Source organism: Macaca thibetana, chromosome 4 (assembly GCF_024542745.1).
Source record: "Macaca thibetana thibetana isolate TM-01 chromosome 4, ASM2454274v1, whole genome shotgun sequence".
NCBI classification, from domain to species: Eukaryota; Metazoa; Chordata; class Mammalia; order Primates; family Cercopithecidae; genus Macaca; species Macaca thibetana.
In genome coordinates this window covers 3,887,297-3,906,737 of record NC_065581.1, presented here as the reverse complement: position 1 = coordinate 3,906,737, position 19,441 = coordinate 3,887,297, and the positions used below count along the sequence as shown (strand labels likewise).

The window sequence follows — 19,441 nt, the reverse complement described above, 5'->3', positions numbered from 1 at the left end:
GAACCAGACTGCCTGAGTTTAAATGGGTGTGCCACTTAGGGTGACCTTGAGCAAGTTACTCAATTTCTCTGTGTTTCAGTTTCATCATCTTTAAAACAGGAAAATAAAAGCATCTACCTCTATAGGGTTGTTAAAAGAATTAAAGCCTTCAGGAAGCTTAAAAGCTACTTTTTATATTTATTCTTTCTAAATTTTCTATTTTGAATAGATTCCATATAACTGTAAACTACTCAGTGTTCTCTAAAGAACTGCTGTAGACGCTATATTCAAGGACTCACTGTGAGCACCAGGCACAGTGTTTGCTTTCATACCAAATGGTTCTCGTCTTTGTTAAATACTTTCAAACTACTGAAAGTGAGACATATACAGACCAAATATTCCATTTACACCAAGTGTTCTGTGGGGAAGGGAAGGGAAATTAAAGACTATCTCTGTTATTCATACAGTAGAGGCCTGAATATGTATTTTTTAAATTATTAAGTCTAATATTATTTGAAAACAGTATGCGAATAAAATGACTAACCCACTCCTCGAAATGAATCTCAAACATCCCTAAAATCAAATAAATGGACATAATACTACAGAAATTTTCAGATTAGTAGAAAATGTAACCACATAGCATGAGATCTGCACTGTATTGGCATAAACACTGTAACTGTGCCACACAATGAACTCGGTGAGAAACAGTAAGAGGTTAAAGCTAGTTTAAAACTTCAGAATCCATTTGTTCTCTGCTAAGGCAAATTATAAAAATAATACAGCAGTTTTGAAAAGCCCTTAGTTAAAAATTCCGTTTTTCCGCCTAGCTGAGTAAGGCAGATGATTGAAGAGCCCAAAACTGGACGTACAGCAATTAAGTGTCAGGTTGTCTGGTGGCAAAGATTTCTCCTATCGCTCAGTCACAACTTGCTGGGAGACTATACCTCTTTCTAAAATGGCTGGAAACAGATGAGACAGTGCAGATGCAAAAAAAACGGTCGCTATAGGAACATTGCCGTAAAATCCATTCTCTCTATTATGGTTCTTGTTTGAGTTTTCCTAACATAGACATGAAGAGCAAAATACTGCTTTTAGTTAACCAATGGTTAACCTTGCAGCATACACACGTATTTTTTTTTTTTCATTTTTCATTTGGCCGCATGGATTCTTATATTAGCTTAATTATAGATATAAAGTGGTTTGGCAGTAGCTAGCAATTCCCACTACTCCTTCCACTCGTCCTCGTCCTCCTAAAGGGTTATAAACTCAAGCAAAAAAAACAAAAAAAAAAATGCCAGGCCTCAAAACCAAAGACTCTATCTCACTTTGCCTCAAGTTTGCAAGTTGGTAAAAAAAAAAAGCTGCCGGCAGGCACTCAAAAAAACAAAACAAAACAAAACAATACTGGGTGACCGCTGGACTAAAGAATACAAGGTGACGAGATCAAGTATTCTGCTAGCCACAGACTAGCTCTGGGATGGCCAGAGAGTGTGACCCCACCACCTCCGCTCTCTGCTTTCAGGTCCTAAACTGACACCAGTAAAAGGACGACTGGGGGTACCGCAAGAGGAAGAAAAGACTTGGGCTTGCCCCGCCTGCTGCCACTGACCCTCGTGTCCCCAACACCGATGCCGCTAAGAGCCGCGGCCAGGGAGCTTAGATGGGTCCCCAAGGGAGGAATGGGAAAGCGCGACCTCACTGCCGCCACGCGCACCGGACCTGTAGAGGCCGCTCGCGCCTACGCCTCCCGGGGCAACGACGCGCTGCAGGCCGCGGCCGCCTTCACCCCAGCAGCCGCGGCCTCTGGGAGAAGGAAGCTCGAAGGCCGCCTGCTCCCCATGCCTCTCACCCGACAACGAATCGCGCCGGAAAAGGCAAAGTTTGACTCTCGCCGTTAGGCCCGAACTTTCCCGCCCGCCCGTGCAGCTCCCACTCGGCCGTCCCCGGGCTCCAGCCTCTGGCCCACTCACAGAGACTACTTACTCTGTCTGCTCCCGCAGCGACTGGGTCTCCGCGGCGGCCATCTTGAACTTCCTGACTCCTCGGCGGCGGTGGCGGCGACTCCCGGACGGTGGAAGGTGGTGGAAGTGGAAGAAGAAGGAAAAGAGCTGCCGCGCATGTGCTGACCGCGTAGGGAAGAGCGGGGTTCTGAGTCCGCGCTAAGAATCCGGATATGAAACCTTGCGTCCCGGGACTGGCGCAGGGCGTAGTGTCGCAACTTCCGGGAGCATGGTGGGCGGTGCTGCTGAGGATTGAGGGCCGTGTCAAGCTTGAGCTCTTTCGTCAGTGCTAGAAATGGACGTTTAGTTATCGAAGCCTGCTGACGAGGGGAGCCAACAAGAGAGGGATGTCGGCATCGGGTATGCGGTTCCAAGAACTGATTGGCTATGGAGACTGGAAGTTGGGTGAAAATTCTCATAAACGCGGGCAAACGAATTGATGATTTTTCCCTGGTCGGTGTTAAGAGACACAGCAAATGCTTAACCATCTCGCTAGATAGCTCAGCTGAAGTGGCATTAGCTTCCCCGGAAAGGGTGTAGAAAGGCGTTTTTAAATACTGTAAATTAGGGTTGTACCTCGAACGTAAATATCTTTTAATGTGGAACTGTTACTGTATTTGACACATCTTTTCAACTTTTACATAGTTCAAGGGTGACATGATTCAGGAGTCGTTCAGTTCGTTGTTTCCGTAATTGGAACGTGTAATGTTTTTTGGCCCAAGTTGCTTTATGTGATTTTGTTTTTTTCTATAACGACGCTGCAGTAATGGGGTAGAATGGAATATTGTAGGGAAAACATTTACTGGCTCTTCGAGAGCTCTCACTACCAATTAGGTTCTTTAATTCCTCTTTAAAAAAAATTTCTCGGCCTGGCGCTGTGGCTCACGCCTGTAATCCCAGCACCTTCGGAGGCCGAGGTGGGCGGATCACCTGAGGCCAGGAGTTCGATACTAGCCTGGCCAACATGGTGAAACCCTGTCTCTGTTAAAAATACAAACAATTTAGCCGGGCGTGGTGGCGCGCGCCTATAATCAATTCCAGCTACTCGGGAGGCTGAGGCAGTTGAGAATCGCTTGAACCCGAGAGGCGGAGGTTGCACTGAGATCACGCCACTGCGCTCCAGCCTGGGCAACAGGGCAAGATTCCATTAAAAAAAATATATATCCATACTTTGGAACCTAGAAGCAGCGTGACGATCACTTTCATTCTTGTAATCATCTTAGTTTGCCTTTGTCCTAGAAAATTGAGTTCGGAATCTTCAGGCTCCATACATATCTCTTGATTTCCAGGGGAGAAGGGTTTCAAATGTTCTTACAAAATGTCTCTTGCTGCCTGAATTCCCAACGTTTTGAAATGTTAGGGCCAGGCGCGGTGGCTCAGGCCTGCAATCCTCTAGCACTTTGGGAGGCCGAGGCGGGCGGATTGCCTGAGCTCAAGAGTTCGAGTCCAGCCTGGCCAACATAGCGAAACCCTGTCTCTACTAAAAATACAAAAAATCAGCCGGCGTGGTGGCGCCTATAGTTCCAGCTACTCGGGAGGCTGAGACAGAATCGCTTGAACCCGGGAGGCGGAGGTTTCAGTGAGCCGAGATCGCGCCATTGCACTCCAGCCTGGGCAACAAAAGCAAAAACTCCGTCTCAAATAAAATAAGTAAATAAATGAAATAAACTTAGTAAACTATTTTTAAATAAATAATGTTAAAATTAACAGTGTATGTAGTAGAACTGTGAGAGATCTCATATTGGAAACAGTGATATACTTGAAGCAAAAGATTGGATCAGGTACTATTAACATGTTTTACACATGAACAAACTGACACTAAGAGGTAAGGTAATTTGCTTTTGATGATTGAGTTCCCAAGTACCAAGCTGATTTTTGAACTAAAATCTGACTCGAAAATCTGCTATTTTCTTATCAGGCTGCTTCCTACAAGAATATAACCTCGCTTAGTATCCACTTATAGAGCACCCACCCTCACAACTCTTTGGCATTCAAATGTTTGTTGAGTAGCGGTAGTAGAGCACTACGTTCCAATCGGAAAATGCCTTATTTTTCCTTGTTTGCAGGAGCCTATTATAAATAAATGCCTTGTTTTCGCTGTATCTCTTGTTGTCGAGAGCTCAAGCTGGTCTCAGTTTCTACAACCACAGTATTATCTCCCAGGTCTCCTTCTGCCCTATGTATATTGCAGTTATGCTTTACGTGGAGATGAAGCATCCTAAGAGTGGGGAAGGATATATGGGGCCGGAACAATAGGCGCTGAAGCCAGATTGTGACTAAAGTTGGTATTTGAACAAACCAAGTCTTTTTTTTAAAGAGCATGGTAAAAACTAAGTTTCAAAAATCGATGCTGGCAAAAATTTCCTTGAAAAAATTCTCACCAAGTTCAGTTGCAAGGTGCTACCTGGGGAATGAAATAGATTTGTCAAGGACACACCTAAAACTATATTACTGTTGTAGTTTTGAAAGACTGAGACCTTTGGAAGGGGGAGTTACAATTAAAGCAAACATCGGCGTATCCGTTTATTCATTCACCAAATGTTTATGAAGCAACAAACTTATGCCCAATATTTCAATCTTGCTGCTCTTCCTCCCCAAATTCAGGAACTTTTGCAACGGAAACCGGCCCCGGGCATGCGCCTTTTGAGCCGAGGAGCAAAAGGGGCAACTCAGTAGCGGCACCCGCCTCCCCGGAAATCCTTGGAGGGGGCGGGGCTCTCGGAGCGCGCTCTTCCCAGCGGCAGCTGGGGAGGCGCATGCGTACTTGCGTTATCGTGGGGGTGCATCGCGGAGGTGCGGGAGAATCTGTGGCCCGCGGTGGGCCTTGGTCCCTTCTGTCCCCGCCCCGAAGCCGCCTGCTCGAGCTGAGGGCCACCGGCTTCTATCCGTCGGTGTCGGTGCTCCTTGCCTCCCAGCCAGAGCGTCTCATCCCTGGGCCCGGAGCCCCAGGCTCGCTCTCCTCAGCCCGTGCTGGCAGCGGCGCTCTTGCCGCCATTCCTGTGAGGTCGTTTTCCGGAGCCGCTGGGCTGGCGGAGGAGTAAGTAGGCGCCAGAGTCCTGGCCCGGGCATCCGCCTCGGGGCCCTGTCGCCGCCGCGCCCCGGATCCTGCGTTGATGCTGTCCGATAAAGCGGAGGTCGGCCCTGCTTGCTGACGCGACCGTGAAAACCACAGCGCCTGGCGCCCGGCCGCCGCCGCCACGCCACACACAAGTGTACCGGCCCGAGGCAGGCTTCGGGCGCGAGCTTGCCTTTGTGACTTTCTCTTACCGTCTTTGCTTGCTTCCTTTTAAGTATTACTTCCAGATAAGGGACATGTTCTCGAAATACTTGGAAAATAATTTTGAGTTTTGTTTCTCCCGTTGAGACTGATTACTTTGGACCTTTCAAGCTACACTGTGCAATCATCAATCTCAATAAGCTCGTAATAGGCTCATTCTTCCGTAGGCTACAAGCAAATAATAGATCATAGCATCCTGCGGAGGAATCCTTTGGTCCATGTAGAGTCGCCAGATGTCAATTAAGAGTAGATCGCTTTTCAGAGAATACTTACGGCTCCGGTTTAGACCTGGACTTGGAACTTTGAGGTGGTTGGAACACTGGGCAGAATTTTCCTTGTTATAAAACAAACTTTATGAGAACGTAGTTTGTTTTTGTTGTTGTTAGTATTGAAGCAATTTTGGTGCAAACCAAAGGATAAAGCAAAACAATGAAAATCACCCAGAGTTCCATTACCCATACTGAACCAACTTGAACATACTGGTTTATTTTGGCTTTTTTCCATGTGAAATGTCAAATATTCTTATACTCAGGTATAGAATGTGATATTTACTCTTTCATGTAACATGTCCCCCAATTTTTACATACATAATTCTCGTTTCAGTAAGCATTTTTATAACTACACCCTTTTTCCTTTGTTATTGTATGTCTAGGTTATTTCAACTGCACTATTGCATGTAACTACTATATGATGAGGCAGTGGCTAGATTAGTATTTAGAACGTGAGCATTCAAGTCAGGCAGACCTGGGCGTCACAACTTACTGGGCAATTTCAAACAATTTAACTTTTTTGAGCCTCATTTTACACAGTAACATGGGGATAATGATTCTGATTGCCCAGAATTATTACAGTAAAATGAAATAATGAGGGAAAGTGCCTGCAGGATGTCTTGTTAGTAAATGCTATTACTGTAGGCAGATTTTCTTTTGTTGTGATTTTTTGGTGACATGTATGATTTATTTCCAGATTTTGAATATACTTAAATACCACAGTAGGGGTATGGGGTTTGATACACAGCTTTTCATATATTTTATACAATATATTCTGTGTTTGATACACAGCTTTTCATATATTTCATACAATATATTGTGTGTTTGATACACAGCTTTTCATATATTTTATTATAAGTAACACATGAATTAGAAATAATTTTTCACAATAGGGAAACATTTAAAAAATTAAAATGTATAATCCTGCTAACCATAGGTGAATAGTCGCATTTTGGGCAATCTTTTTTATGCATATATATGTAGTGGTTTTATTTATTTATTTATTGGAACAGAGTCTTGCTCTGTCGCCCTGACTAGAGTGCAGTGGTGCGATCTCGGCTCACTGTAATCTCCACCTCACGGGTTCAAGCAATTCTCCTGCGTCAGCCTCCTGAGTAGGTGGAATTACAGGCGCCCGCCGCCACGCCCTGCTAATTTTTATATTTTTAGTAGAGACGAGGTTTCACCATCTTGGCCAGGCTGATCTCGAACTCCTGACCTCGTGATCCACTCTCCTCAGCCTCCCAAAGTGCTGGGATTACAGGCATGAGCCACTGTGCTGGGCCTGTAGTGTTTTTTAAAAATAGAATTATATTATAAATTGGGCTTAGTAACTTGCTGAAAATGGCAGAGGCCAGTGCGATGAGAGTGGGGTGATTAAGGGAGTAGGAAGTAATGCAGGAAAGGGAGTTTGTAGGATTCAGATTTCATTAAAAGTGTACTGGGCAGGTTGGGCATAGTGGCTCGGGCCTGTAATTCTGTCACTTTGGGAGGCTGAGGTGGAAGGATCCCTTGAGCCCCGGAGTTCGAGCCAGCCTGGGCAACACAGGGAGACCCCATCTCTATAAAATAAAAATAAAAATTATTTTGAAAGGAAAGTTTACTGGACAGAGTAAGTTCAGGATTGAGGAGTGACCTGATTTGTTTTAAACGAAGGTTCATTTGGCTGCAGTATGGAGATAGACTGTAAGAGACCAGGGGAGGAAGATGGAATCCAATTAGGAGAGTATTTAAGTAATCTCTGTGAGAGATGATGGTAGTTTAGATCAGGGTGTGAGTAGGGAAAAATGATTGGGTTCTGGATATATTTGGAAGGGAGAGGTTATAAGATGCACTAATGGGATGTGGAATTCAAGAGAAAGTGACTTAAAGAATTTTGGTTTGGGCAATTAAACAGATACAGCTGCTGCTTACCAAGATAGAGACTGCAGGTGGGGGGAAACTAAACAGAGTTCTGTTTCAGTCATGTTACCTGTTGTGGAGTCTAACTAACTGGAACAGGAGTATTAAAGACTTCATCTTCTATTCTTGAGGTATCAATTTGTCCCTTCATTTCTGTCAGTTTTTGCTGCATATATTCTCTGTTACTAGGCGCATGTATCCTTGTAAATTTATATCTTCTTTATGGGTTTATCCTTTTATCATTAGAAAGTGTTTCTCTTTTTCTCTAGTAGCATTGTTTTAAAGTCTATTTTATCTGATATTAATGTAGCTATTTCAGTTCTCAAGTGATTGCTATTTACATGCTTCGCACCATTGAATCCAAAATGTTTCTCCTGTAGACTTTATATAGTTGGATCTTGTTTTTGTTTTTGTTTTTTGAGACAGAGTTCACCCTGCTGCCTAGGCTGGAGTACAATGGCGTGATCTTGGCTCACTGCAACCTCCACCTCCCGGGTTCAGACGATTCTCCCACCTCAGCCTCCCCAGTAGCTGGGATTACAGGCGCCCGCCACCACGCCCAGCTGATTTTTGTATTTTTAGTAGATACGGGGTATCACCATGTTGGCCAGGCTGGTCCCAAACTCCTGATCTTGTGGTCCGCCTGCCTCGGCCTCCCACAGTGCTTGGATTACAGGCATGAGCCACTGCGCCTGGCCGGATCTTGTTTTTCTTAATCTGATAATTTCTGCCTTTTGATCCAATTGTTAAGTCATTCACAGTTAGTGTTGTTGATATAGTTGGATTTATGTATGCCATCTTGTTTTTGTTTTCCTTATGTCTTATGTCTGTTTCTTTTCCTCTGTCTCTCCTTTACTGCTTTGTTTTGCATCGAGTGAGTATCTTCTAATGTAGCATTTTAATTTCTTGAGTGATTTTTTCAGTCTTAAGTCTTTTTAGAGACCTTAGTGGTGCACTAGGGCTTACCGTACAATTATAGGTTAACTTACTAGAATCAGCTTCGGATTTATACTCACTTAATTGCAGTGAGATTACTCCAATATACTTTTATTCCATGTCCCTGGTTTTTTTTGTGGTTTTGTTGTTGTACATGTTATATCTTATAGCTGTTACAAACTCAACAATACATTACTACAATTATTACTTTTACATCATGTAAAGAAAATGAACAAAGGAAACCAAGTATATATTTGTAGCTTTTGTTGTAGTAACCTTATTTATAATTTCAGGTTTTTTGTTTCTTTTTCTTGTGGATTCATTACTATCTGGAGTAAGCTTATTTTCTTTTTTCTCTCTTTTTTTTTTGGTAACAGCGTCTTGCTCTGTTGCCCAGGCTGCTGGAGTACAGTGTCATGAATATATCTCACTGTAGCCTCAAACTCCTGGACTCAAAGTGATCCTTCCACCTCAACCTCCTGAGTAGCTGGAACTACAGGCGCATGCCACCAGGCCTGGCTAATTTTTGTATTTTCTGCACATCAGCCTCCTGAGTAACAAGGTCTATTGGCACACATCACCACATCCAGCTAATTTTTAAATTTTGTATAGAGACAGAGTCTCACTATGCTGCTCAGGCTGGTCTCTAACTCCTGGCCTCAAGTGATCCTCCAGCTCTGGCCTCCCAGAAGTGCTAGGATTACAGCCATGAGTTCTTTGTATGAGTTCCTTATATATTTTGGATATTAACCCCTTTTTAGACACAAGGTTTTTCAGTATTTTCTCCCATTCTGTGGATTGCCTTTTCATTTTGTTGTTTCCTTTGCTGTGCAGGAGCTTTTTTGTTTGATTTAGTACCATTTGCCTATTTTTGCTTTTGTTGCCTGTGCTTTTGGTGTCATTTACAAAACAAAAAAAATTATTGCCAAAACTAATGTCATGGAGCTTTTCCACTGTTTTCTTCCAGTTTTATAGTTTCATGTCTTACATTTAAGTCTTTTCACTTTTTTTTTTTTCTTTGAGACAGAGTCTCGCTCTGTTGCCCAGGCTGGAGTGTGGTGGTGTATGATCTTGGCTCACTGCAACCTCTACTTCCTGGGTTCAAGCGATTCTCATGCCTCAGCCTCCCGAGTAGGTGGGATTACAGGCACGGGTCACTGCACCCAGCTAATTTTTGTATTTTTAATAGAAATGGGGTTTCACCATGTTGGCCAGGCTGGTCTTGAACTCCTGACCTCAAATGATCCACCGCCTCAGCCTCCCAAAGGACGAGGATTACAGGCAAGAGCCACCGCGCCCGGCCTCTTTTAACCATTTTGAATTGGCTTTTGTGGATGGGGTAAGATAAGGACCCGATTTCATTTCTTGGCATGTGGTTATCTAGCTTTTTCAACACCATTTATTAAAGAGACTGTCCTTTCTTTATTGTGTGCTTTTGACACCTTTGTTGATTATTAGTTGACCACATAAATGTGCATTTATTTCTGGGATTCCTATTCTGTTCCATTGGTCTATATGTCTGCTTTTATGCCAGTACCATGCAGTTTTGATTACCGTAGCTTTGTAATAAAATTTGAAATAAAGAAGTGTGATGCTGCCAGCTTAGTTCTTCTTGCTCAAGATCATTTTAGATATGGGTCTTTTGGGTTCTGTATGGATGTTAGGATTTTTTTCCCCCTTTGAAAAGTGTCATTGGAGTTTTGCTAGAGATTGCATTGAATCTGTAGACTACTTTGTGTATTGCAGACGTTTTGACAATAATGATTCTTCTAATCCTGAACGTGGGATAGTTTTCCATTTATTTGTGTCATCTCCAGTTCTTTCATATATGTATTATAGCTTTTAGTGTACACGTCTTTCCCCTCCTTGGTAAAACTTAGATTCCTAAGTATTTTATTCCTTTTGATGCTATTGTAAATGGGATTGCTTTCTTAATTTCTTTCTTGGATACTTCACTGTTGGTGAAGTGTAACTGATTTTTATATGTTGATTTTGTATGCTGAAATGTTACTGGATTCATTTATTCATTCTAACAGTTTTTAGTGGCGTATTTAGGGTTTTCTGTATATAAGATCATGTCACCTGCAGAGACAATTTTACTTCTTCCTTTCTGATTTGGATGCCTTTTATTTCTTTTCCTTGCCTAATTGCTGTGGCTAGGATTTCTAGTACTATGTTGAATATAAGTGATAAGTGTGGGCATCCTTGTCTGTGCTTGTCACATTCAGTTATATGTGCAGTACTGGAACCATCCAGCTCATAGTCACATAATTCTTCTTTTTGCAGCCTCATGTAAAATCACACCCCTGTTCACATTTTTTCTGTCTGTCTCCCACCTCTCCAGGCCCCTGCCCTGCAACTTTCAGTTACTTCAGACTCTCAGAAGACTGACCTCTAAATACCTCAATTTATCTGCACTACTGTGATCTACTTGAAATTCTCTTGCCTCTTCTGCAGTTTGTAATGGCATTCAGGCCAAAAGCTGTAGTAGTTTTAGGGCTCTCTTCATTTGCTTCTCTACTCCTAGGGATCATAGTTCTGTGCTATCTGTTGTCCAGCATCTGACACAGTTGATTTTATATTTTGTCTAGTTTTCTGTTTATTAAGCAGGTTAAGTCTGGTTCCTGCTATTCCATATAGCAGGAAGCAAAGGTTCTCTAATGAATTTTTAACATAGTTAATAACATAAGCATGGATTCTAAAAATTCATTACATAGATCCTGGAAATCTATTTATTATGTTTTATACATTCTGTGAAAGCTGGAGAATTTTACTATGTGTATCACAAAATATCAATTTCATGTGCCAGAGAATTGAATACAGTATCAAAGGGTAATTTCATAACTTTATCATCACCATCTATCCTGTAAGTCCTTTAAACTTTCTTTTCTATGGATCTAACATTTATCAATAACAAATTCCTAAACGACTGTATTAGTTAGTCCAGTGTTTCTCAAAGTCCACCGTATACAAAATCATCTAGGGAATCTTGCTAAAATGTGGATTCTGATTTAGTAGGTCTGGGGTGAGGTCTTCCCTTTTGCAATTCCAGCAAGTTCCCGTGGGATGCTGGTGCTGGTTAATGGATGTCACTTAGAGTTGCAAGGAGCCCGTTTGCCCAGTATTTACAATGAGCACATGTTTTGGGTATCATCAAAACAAGAGAATCTAAAAACGTATGGCGTGGGTGGAAGGTTGTGTTATTTGATATTTCAAAAAGATCATTGAAATCAGAAAATCTTAGAGATATGTTGCGTTTCTTCACATTTGTTCTATGGCTTAATGTTTTATTTTGAATATATAATAAGAGAGATACCACAAATCTTTAGCTATTAATATTTAGGAATGTTAATGTCCTTAATTCATGTTGTCTCAAATGTGATTCATTCCCTTTATAGGTATACTAAAACGGGCAAGCATGCCTACAAAACCATCTTCCTAACTTTCTTTCCTGTTTTTAGTCTCTTCCTGAACCAGTGACAGTGGTTCTCAAACACTTTGGTCTGAGGACCCCTTTATGGCCTTAAAAATGATTGAAGAGCTTTTATTTGTGAAGATAATACCTACTAATACTTGTTGTAATCTATTAACATTGAGAAATGTAAAAATTTTTATTAATTCATTTAAAATATCAATAATAAACCTATTATTTGCTAATATAAATTTCAATTTTTAACGAAAAATAACTTTAATTTCTATTGTGTGCTTCTGCATTTTGAAAATATGTCTAGGATACAGTTTGTATTTAGGAGATAGTTTCTTTCTTTTTTCTTTTTTTTTTTTTGAGACGGAGTCTTGCTCTGTCACCCAGGCTGGAGTGCAGTGGCATGATCTCGGCTCACTGCAAGCTCCGCCTCCTGGATTCACGCCATTCTCCTGCCTCAGCCTCCCAAGTAGCTGGGACTACAGGCGTCCACCACCACGCCCGGCTAATTTTTTGTATTTTTAGTAGAGACAGGGTTTCCCCATGTTGGTCAGGATGGTCTTGATCTCCTTACCTCATGATCTGCCTGCCTCGGCCTCTTATAGTGCTGGGATTACAGGCGTGAGCCACCGTGCCTGGCCAAGATATTTTCTAAATAAATGCATATTCAATTTTTAAAATGGGACAAATGTAGTATAGACATATTTTTGCTAACAATATCCATATAGTTGCAAATTTCACTTTTAGAATTTGCTTTCAAAAACAGGTTTATTCTTTGTTATGTCTTAATTAGTAAATCATGTTATAAAACTTCTTTGATGAAATTGGTCTTTGGTTAGCCATTGACATAGGAAGGATTAGAAAGGGTCCAGGGCTCCTTGGTACTGGCTATGACTGGATATATAACTTGTGGCTTAGTTTGTGTTTAGGTGTCATAACTAGGCTAGGTTTGGGCCCCAGAAAGTGCTAGCCTTACTGTAGGAGAGGAAGTGGTATTGCTAGGTGTGTCTTCAGGTCAGGAAGTGGGACAAGTGCAGTATTGAAGCCCGGGGGGGGGGTCCTTGTGACTGGATGAAAGGTGAGATTCCAGTAAAGGATTCAGAATTTGGGCATGGTGAAGCATGCCTATAGTCCCAGCTACTTAGGAGGCTGAGGTGGGAGGATCACTTGAGCCCAGGAGTAAGCTGTGATTGCATCACTGCACCCCAGCCTGGGTGACAGAGTGAGACCTGTGTCAAAAATAAATACATAAAAATAATTTTTTAAAAAAGGATTCAGAATTCTAGAATACATACTATCTTTATATAATGCAGATCTGTTCTTAGGATTGTATTTTCCAAATGATGAATAAAATAATTTCCAAAATACTTACTGGGAAATCATATACTTGGTACTGTATTACTTGGAATAAAAATCAAATAAAAGTCAAACTTCTTAATATGGCCTGTAAAGCCTGGATAATTTAAGCCTCACCTATTTTTCAGTTTAGACTTTCAGCCACACTGGCCCTCATGTTAATCCTAAAACATGCAATGCTTTTTCCTACATTAAAGCTTAGGGTTTTTGATATTTCTGCTGCCTGAATTTCTCTGTTCTCACTCTTCCTCTTGATCACCATGACTTATTTTTCAAGTGTTGGCTTAAATGTCAGTCCCACAGATAGCCCGTATCTAAATAACAGCTTTCCCTCTGGTCCCTATATAAATTAGGACCTGTTTTTTTCTATAACTTTCTTAAAGGAGCCTGTTATTTTCCCTGATAAAACCTTGTTGGACTGTTTGTCAGTATATTTATTTGCCTGTTTGTTTGGTGTCTGTTTCTCTTTCTTTCCTATGTGTTTTGTTTTGTTTTGTTTTGTTTTGTTTGAGATGCAGTTTCACTCTGTTGCCAGGCTGCAGTGCAATGGCGCAATATCGGCTCACCACAACCTCCACATTCCAGGTTCAAGCGATTCTCCTGCCTCAGCCTCCCAAGTAGCTGGAATTACAGGCATGCGCCACCACCCCAGCTAATTTTGTATTTTTAGTAGAGACAGGGTTTCTCCATGTTGGTCAGGCTGGTCGCAAACTCCCGACCTCAGGTGATCTGCCCGCCTCGGCCTCCCAAGGTGCTGAGATTACAGGCGTGAGCCACCGCACCCAGCCTGTTTGTTTGTTTTCTTATTAGACTATAAACTCTGTGAGATTAGACCATGTCTGTTTTGTTTGTCACTCTGGCCTACCTGCTAACACAGTGCTTACACATAATAATAGGTGCTCAAGAAATAGTGTTTGATGAATGAACGTAAAATTATAAGAACCTGAACTAGTGTAATATGGAACACAGGGAGGAAGACATGAATTAGTAAAGCCTTTGAAGAATTAGCATGTTCTGTGATAAAGCTACTGGGGGATCTAGGCAATATTTTTTGATACTTTTTTTAAAAATTGTGATAGCTACCCAATATTTAGGAATGATATATATCACACGTCTCAGTGATGTACATAGCCTTTTGTACTGGTGAAGAGAGCCAGGTGAGGTCTAATTCTAAGGATCTAAACATTCCATTCTTGTAGAGAGCCTGGAGAATTCCTCTTGCATAAGCTCATCCATGTCAGACCATCCATGACTTAGTGAAATAACTATCATTGCTGTTCAGCTGCAAAAATCACTCACTGTTTTGACTTCATAAGATTATCAGTTTTAGTGTTTAATCGTTCACAGCCTTGTCAAAACTGCCGTGGATAGGGAGAGAACGATTTACCTGCATTAAAACTTGGAGTATTGCTCTTCATAGGGTTTGTTTTGAGTTGTTTAGGCCTGCCTCAGAGTTCAAGACACTTAGTCTCTCCTGAGAGAAATTATGGTCACAACAAACAGATTAAATAAAGAGCAAGAAATTAGAAGAAACGCAAACCATTCACTTAGATTATTTGTCAGATTTTGGCCTTAAAAAGAGACAAAGGTGCTTCAAACAAGTGATTAAACTGACATTTTTAGATTATTATTTTATTCATACCTTTATTGTGGATAAATTGGCTACATGATAACATTTTATAATTTTAAATAAATCTATCTACAGATCTGTATACCACAACAATTGGAGGGTGATTCGTCATTTAAATAATTTATCATAGGATTTTCAGAAGATCAAGCTCTTGGTGCATATCAAAGAGAGAGAAAGCTTTCATTTCAGTTCCACACATTCATTGAGTACCTCTTATGTACCAGTTGCATTGTTCTAGAATCTTATCTATCAGGTAAAGCTAGGTACACCTGAAATAGTTTAGTTATGGTGGCAAGGTTAGACTGCAGTTACTGACTTTTTTGTATATCTATGTACATCTTCCATAAGAGGGCAGCAAAGGACCAGCATGATTTTTTCCTTATCATGAAGTCATAGCAGAGATTGCCTCATATTGCAAACTTAATAGAAATCTTCTAAGAGTAAGGGCAAACAGAGGGCACGGTTACAATTTTACTTAGTGTCTAGCCTGTCTGTTATGTGGTCTGATGCGGTTTTTAGTATATAGATTATCTCCCATGGACTGTGGTATCTGTGATAGCCTAGTGATTAGGTCTTGGCCCTCCGGTCAGTTGTCAGGCTTTAAATCCCGGAAGCAAAACTTAACTCACTTCGTGATCTAGAAGGACTACTCAGTCTTTCTGAGCAAGGAGGGCAAGGGATAACAACAATGCCACTTCACATGGTTTTCATAAACAAAATAAAATTTGTGTCCTGAAGAGGCTAAGAACAGTTAAAAGGTGGAGCTAGAAAAACCACCATCTACCAGCCTTAGGTATATTCTATTTATTTAAGTTAAACTCTTACTAAAGTCTCATAAAGAAAAATATAGGTCACTACTTTCGGTAGCTACTTACATTTTTAGTTAACATACATATCTATGTACTGACCAATTATTTGTTCATACAATTTATCAAACCAATTAAACATACACTGTGTTGAAATTGTTTCCCCACCCCACAAGACAGCCTGGCTGTGTTGCCCAGGCCGGAGTGCAGTGGCACGATTTTGGCTCACTGCAACCTCTGCCTCCCAGGTTCAGGCAATTCTCATGCCTCAGCCTCCTGACTAGCTGGGATTACAGGGGCCTGCCACCATGCCTGGCTAATTTTTGTATTTTTAATAGAGACGGGACTTCACTATGTTGCCCTGGTGGTCTCAAACTCCCGACCTCAGGTGATCCACCCGCCTCGGCCTCCCAAAGTGTTGGAATTACAGGCATGAGCCACCAAGCCTGGCCTGAAAATACATTTTGATGAACAAAAAATTTTTAATTTTTTTTTTTTCCAGAGACACAGCCTTGCTCTGTCACCCAGGCTGGAGTTCAATGGCACGATCTTGGCTCACTGCAACCTACACCTCCTTGGTTCAAGCAGTTCTCCTGCCTTAGCCTCCCGAGTAGCTGGGATTACAGGCATGGGCCACCATGCCTGGCTCATTTTTTGTATTTTTAGTAGAGATGGGATTTCACCATGTTGACCAGGCTGGTCTCAAACTCCTGACCTTGTGATCTGCTCCTTTGGCCTCCCAAAGTGCTGGGATTACAGGCGTGAGCCGCCATCCCAGCCAAAAAATTTTTTATTTTAAAAGTCAATGTATATCATTTGTGTTTTGTAGTTAGTGCTTTTCATGTATTGTTTAAATTTTTAAAATTCTTCCATTAGTCTAAAATATTTTCATGTGTGCTTTCTACTAAAAGACTTTACGTTTTGTTTTTGGCATTACAGTTTTTAATACATTTGGATTTGGATCTTTTATCTTGTATGAGACAGAACTCTAATTTTCACCTTTAACTAAATGTATAATCATTTTTTTCACCTCCACTTATTGAATAGTTCCTAATTTTCCCATCAATATCATGTGTTTCTTCCAGCATAGCCAAAGTCCCATCGATGTGTGGGTCTGTTGTGGTTTCCTATTTAATTCAGTTGATTTGTCCAATTTGTTTTATTAAGCCTTAATTACCACAGCTTCATAGTAGGTCTTTATATCTGATAGGGCAACTTCTTCTAGTGTCTTCAGAAATTTCCTGGCTTTAAAAAAAATCCTTATTGTTCATGCTTTTTTAAAGAATTAGCTTTACATCATGCATGAAAAAGATCTGTTGGAATTTTGATTGTAATTATGTTAAATCTATAGGTCAACTAATTACAATATTGAATCCTCTTGTGCACAAACATGGTATATTTCTCCATTTATTCAGGTCTTTTTTTAATGTCTCCTAATGTCTTTTTGTAGTTTTCACTTAGAGATCTTGCATATTTGTTATTATATTTACTCCTAGGTACTTGGTATTCTCTAAGATGATTGAAAATGCTGTCTTCTTTTTAACTACATTTTCAGGTATTTGTCATTAGTATAAAGAAATGCATTTGACAATAATTTTATATTCACTTTCTTAAATTCTCATTTCTAATAAATTGTACATTTTTGGTTTTCTACAAAAATCATATCATCTACAAATAAAGTTAATTTTGTTTATTCTTCTGTATCATTTTGAATTCAGTTTATTATTTCATGTGCTATTAGAACCTTTAATTTAGTATTATTTATTTTTTGATTTGTAAAAGGAATGCTTTTATTTTCATTTAGGATGATGTTTACTGTAGGTTACTTAGATACACTCTATGGAAATCTCTTATTTTTTCTAAGACATTTTATTATGCATTTAATGTTGAATTTTATCAAATGCTTTATCTGCATTTATTAGAATAATTATGATTTTTCTCTATCTGTTATTGTAATGGGCCAAATTTATAGATTTTTCTCATACTAAGCCTATCCTTGTATTCCTTGGATAAATCCAACTTGGTAATGTTTATTTTTTTCATAACTTTTAACTATTAAGTAGATACCAAATTTTCTTTCAAGGTCAAGTTTGATAGTTATAAAGAACTAGTGATACTAAGTCATAGAAAATATACTTCATTTTATAAAAAGACTAACTGTAAAAAGTAAAAAAATAAACCCTAGAATTTTAATTACTGCCTTTACTTTTAATTGAGTGGTTTTTAGTATATTCACAGAGTTGTGTAACAATCACCATAATCAATTTTAGCATATTTTTATTACTTCAAAAAGCAACTCTGGACTCATGAGCAGTCATTCACTCCCCATCTGCTCCCAGCCCAGTTGTTCCTATCCCCTCACCCAGCCCTAGGCAACCGCTAATCTACTTTCTGTCCCTAGAAATTTGCCTGTTCTGGACCTTTCATATAAATGGAATCATGCAAAAGAAAGGAGATTTCAGTGCTCAGTGTTGCCAGGTACCTCTGCCTCCAGTTTTGCAGCTTTCTGGAAAGCTCATTTTGTTCAGATTGTCTGCCTGCCTCTATCTGTCCTGCCCTCCATGAATAGCAGAGATTTCATCTCTTTTGTTTGCACAGCCTTGAAAGGTGCTTGATACAGAGATGCTTGGTAAATACTTACAGAATAAATAAATTATAAAAGTAACACATTCATAAAAATTTTAAAGTAAAAATACGTATAGTAACAAGAAACACTTGGTGCTTATTACATATCATCCAGTGGGATAAATGCTTGTAAATATAGTCAGCCTTCTGTTTCTCTGGGTTCCACATTTGTGGATTCAACCAACTGTGGCTTTAAAATATCGGGGGAAATGGCATCTGTACTGAACATGTACATACTTTTTTTCTTGTCATTCCCTAAACAATACAGTGTAACTATTTACATAGCATTTACACTGTATTAGGTATTATAAGTAATCTAGAGATTATTTAAAATATGCTGGAGATGTGCATAGGTTATATGCAAATACTATGCCATTTTTATATCAGAGACTTTAGCATCCAAGGATTTTGGTATCTGCAAATTTTGGTATTCTTGGGAGGTCCTAGAACCAATCTCTCACAGATACCAGAGAATGACTGTATTCTCATTCCTTTTCACTAGCTGAGGTAGTACTATTATCTGCACTTAACAGCTTAAGAAAGAGGTATAAGTAATTTGTTTAAATCCTGTGGTTGATTGTGTTACTTTTCGACTATATTCTGTGCTCTTCACTACAGGAGGATTATTCATTCCTGTTTACTTGAATTCAGGCAACATCGTGTAACTTGATTTAAGGAACAAATATATGAGTGGAAATTCTGTGTGGCATTTCTGAGCAGAAGTTTTACGAGGCAGCACATGCTCACTGTGTTACCTGTTCCTTCTGCCATGAGACTGACAGATGGACATTCTCTATCAGCCAGGATACCAGAATGAAGAAATGTAGAACGTAGACCAAAGCACCAATGAGAAATAAGCCTTTGTTGTTTTAGGGAAAGCGTGTTACCAGAGCATAGTGTAACCCATCCCAAGTGAATATGTGTTCGTGGAGTTAATATCTTTACCTGAAAATTGAAACTCAGGTTGTCTGCGCCTAGCTACGCCTGTATCTTTTCCAAAGGTATAAAGTAAGAGAAAGTTACCCATGATCCTACTCTTCCAGTGTTAACTACAGTTAAAATGTAATGTAAAAATATCTAATACTTTTTCCTGTGTGTATGTCAATGTTCATTTTTTAAAAACTGGGACCACTTTATGTGACACATACTATTTTAGAGCTTCCTTTTCCTACTTAATAATATAAGATGGACCACTGTCACAGGTTAGGTTTTCCATAAACAGACACTGAGTTTGGAA

General features: G+C 40.1%; 1 protein-coding gene across 8 annotated transcripts in view; it reads right to left on the bottom strand.

Moving 5' to 3' along the window:
• PRPF4B (pre-mRNA processing factor 4B) overlaps window positions 1-19,441 on the bottom strand; it is a 908,191-nt gene that overhangs the window by 41,715 nt on the left and 847,035 nt on the right. For 7 of the 8 annotated variants that reach the window (XR_007724930.1, XR_007724929.1, XR_007724931.1 and 4 more), the window contains exon 1: window positions 1,963-2,142. Coding sequence is in view for 1 of the 8 variants with exons in the window: in XM_050787193.1 (XP_050643150.1) it covers window positions 1,963-2,003 (41 nt within the window). In the remaining 7 variants the exon portion in view is untranslated. Of the gene's footprint in view, window positions 1-1,962; window positions 2,143-19,441 lie in introns of those variants that run through there. The other variant, XM_050787193.1, reaches the window with a different exon arrangement.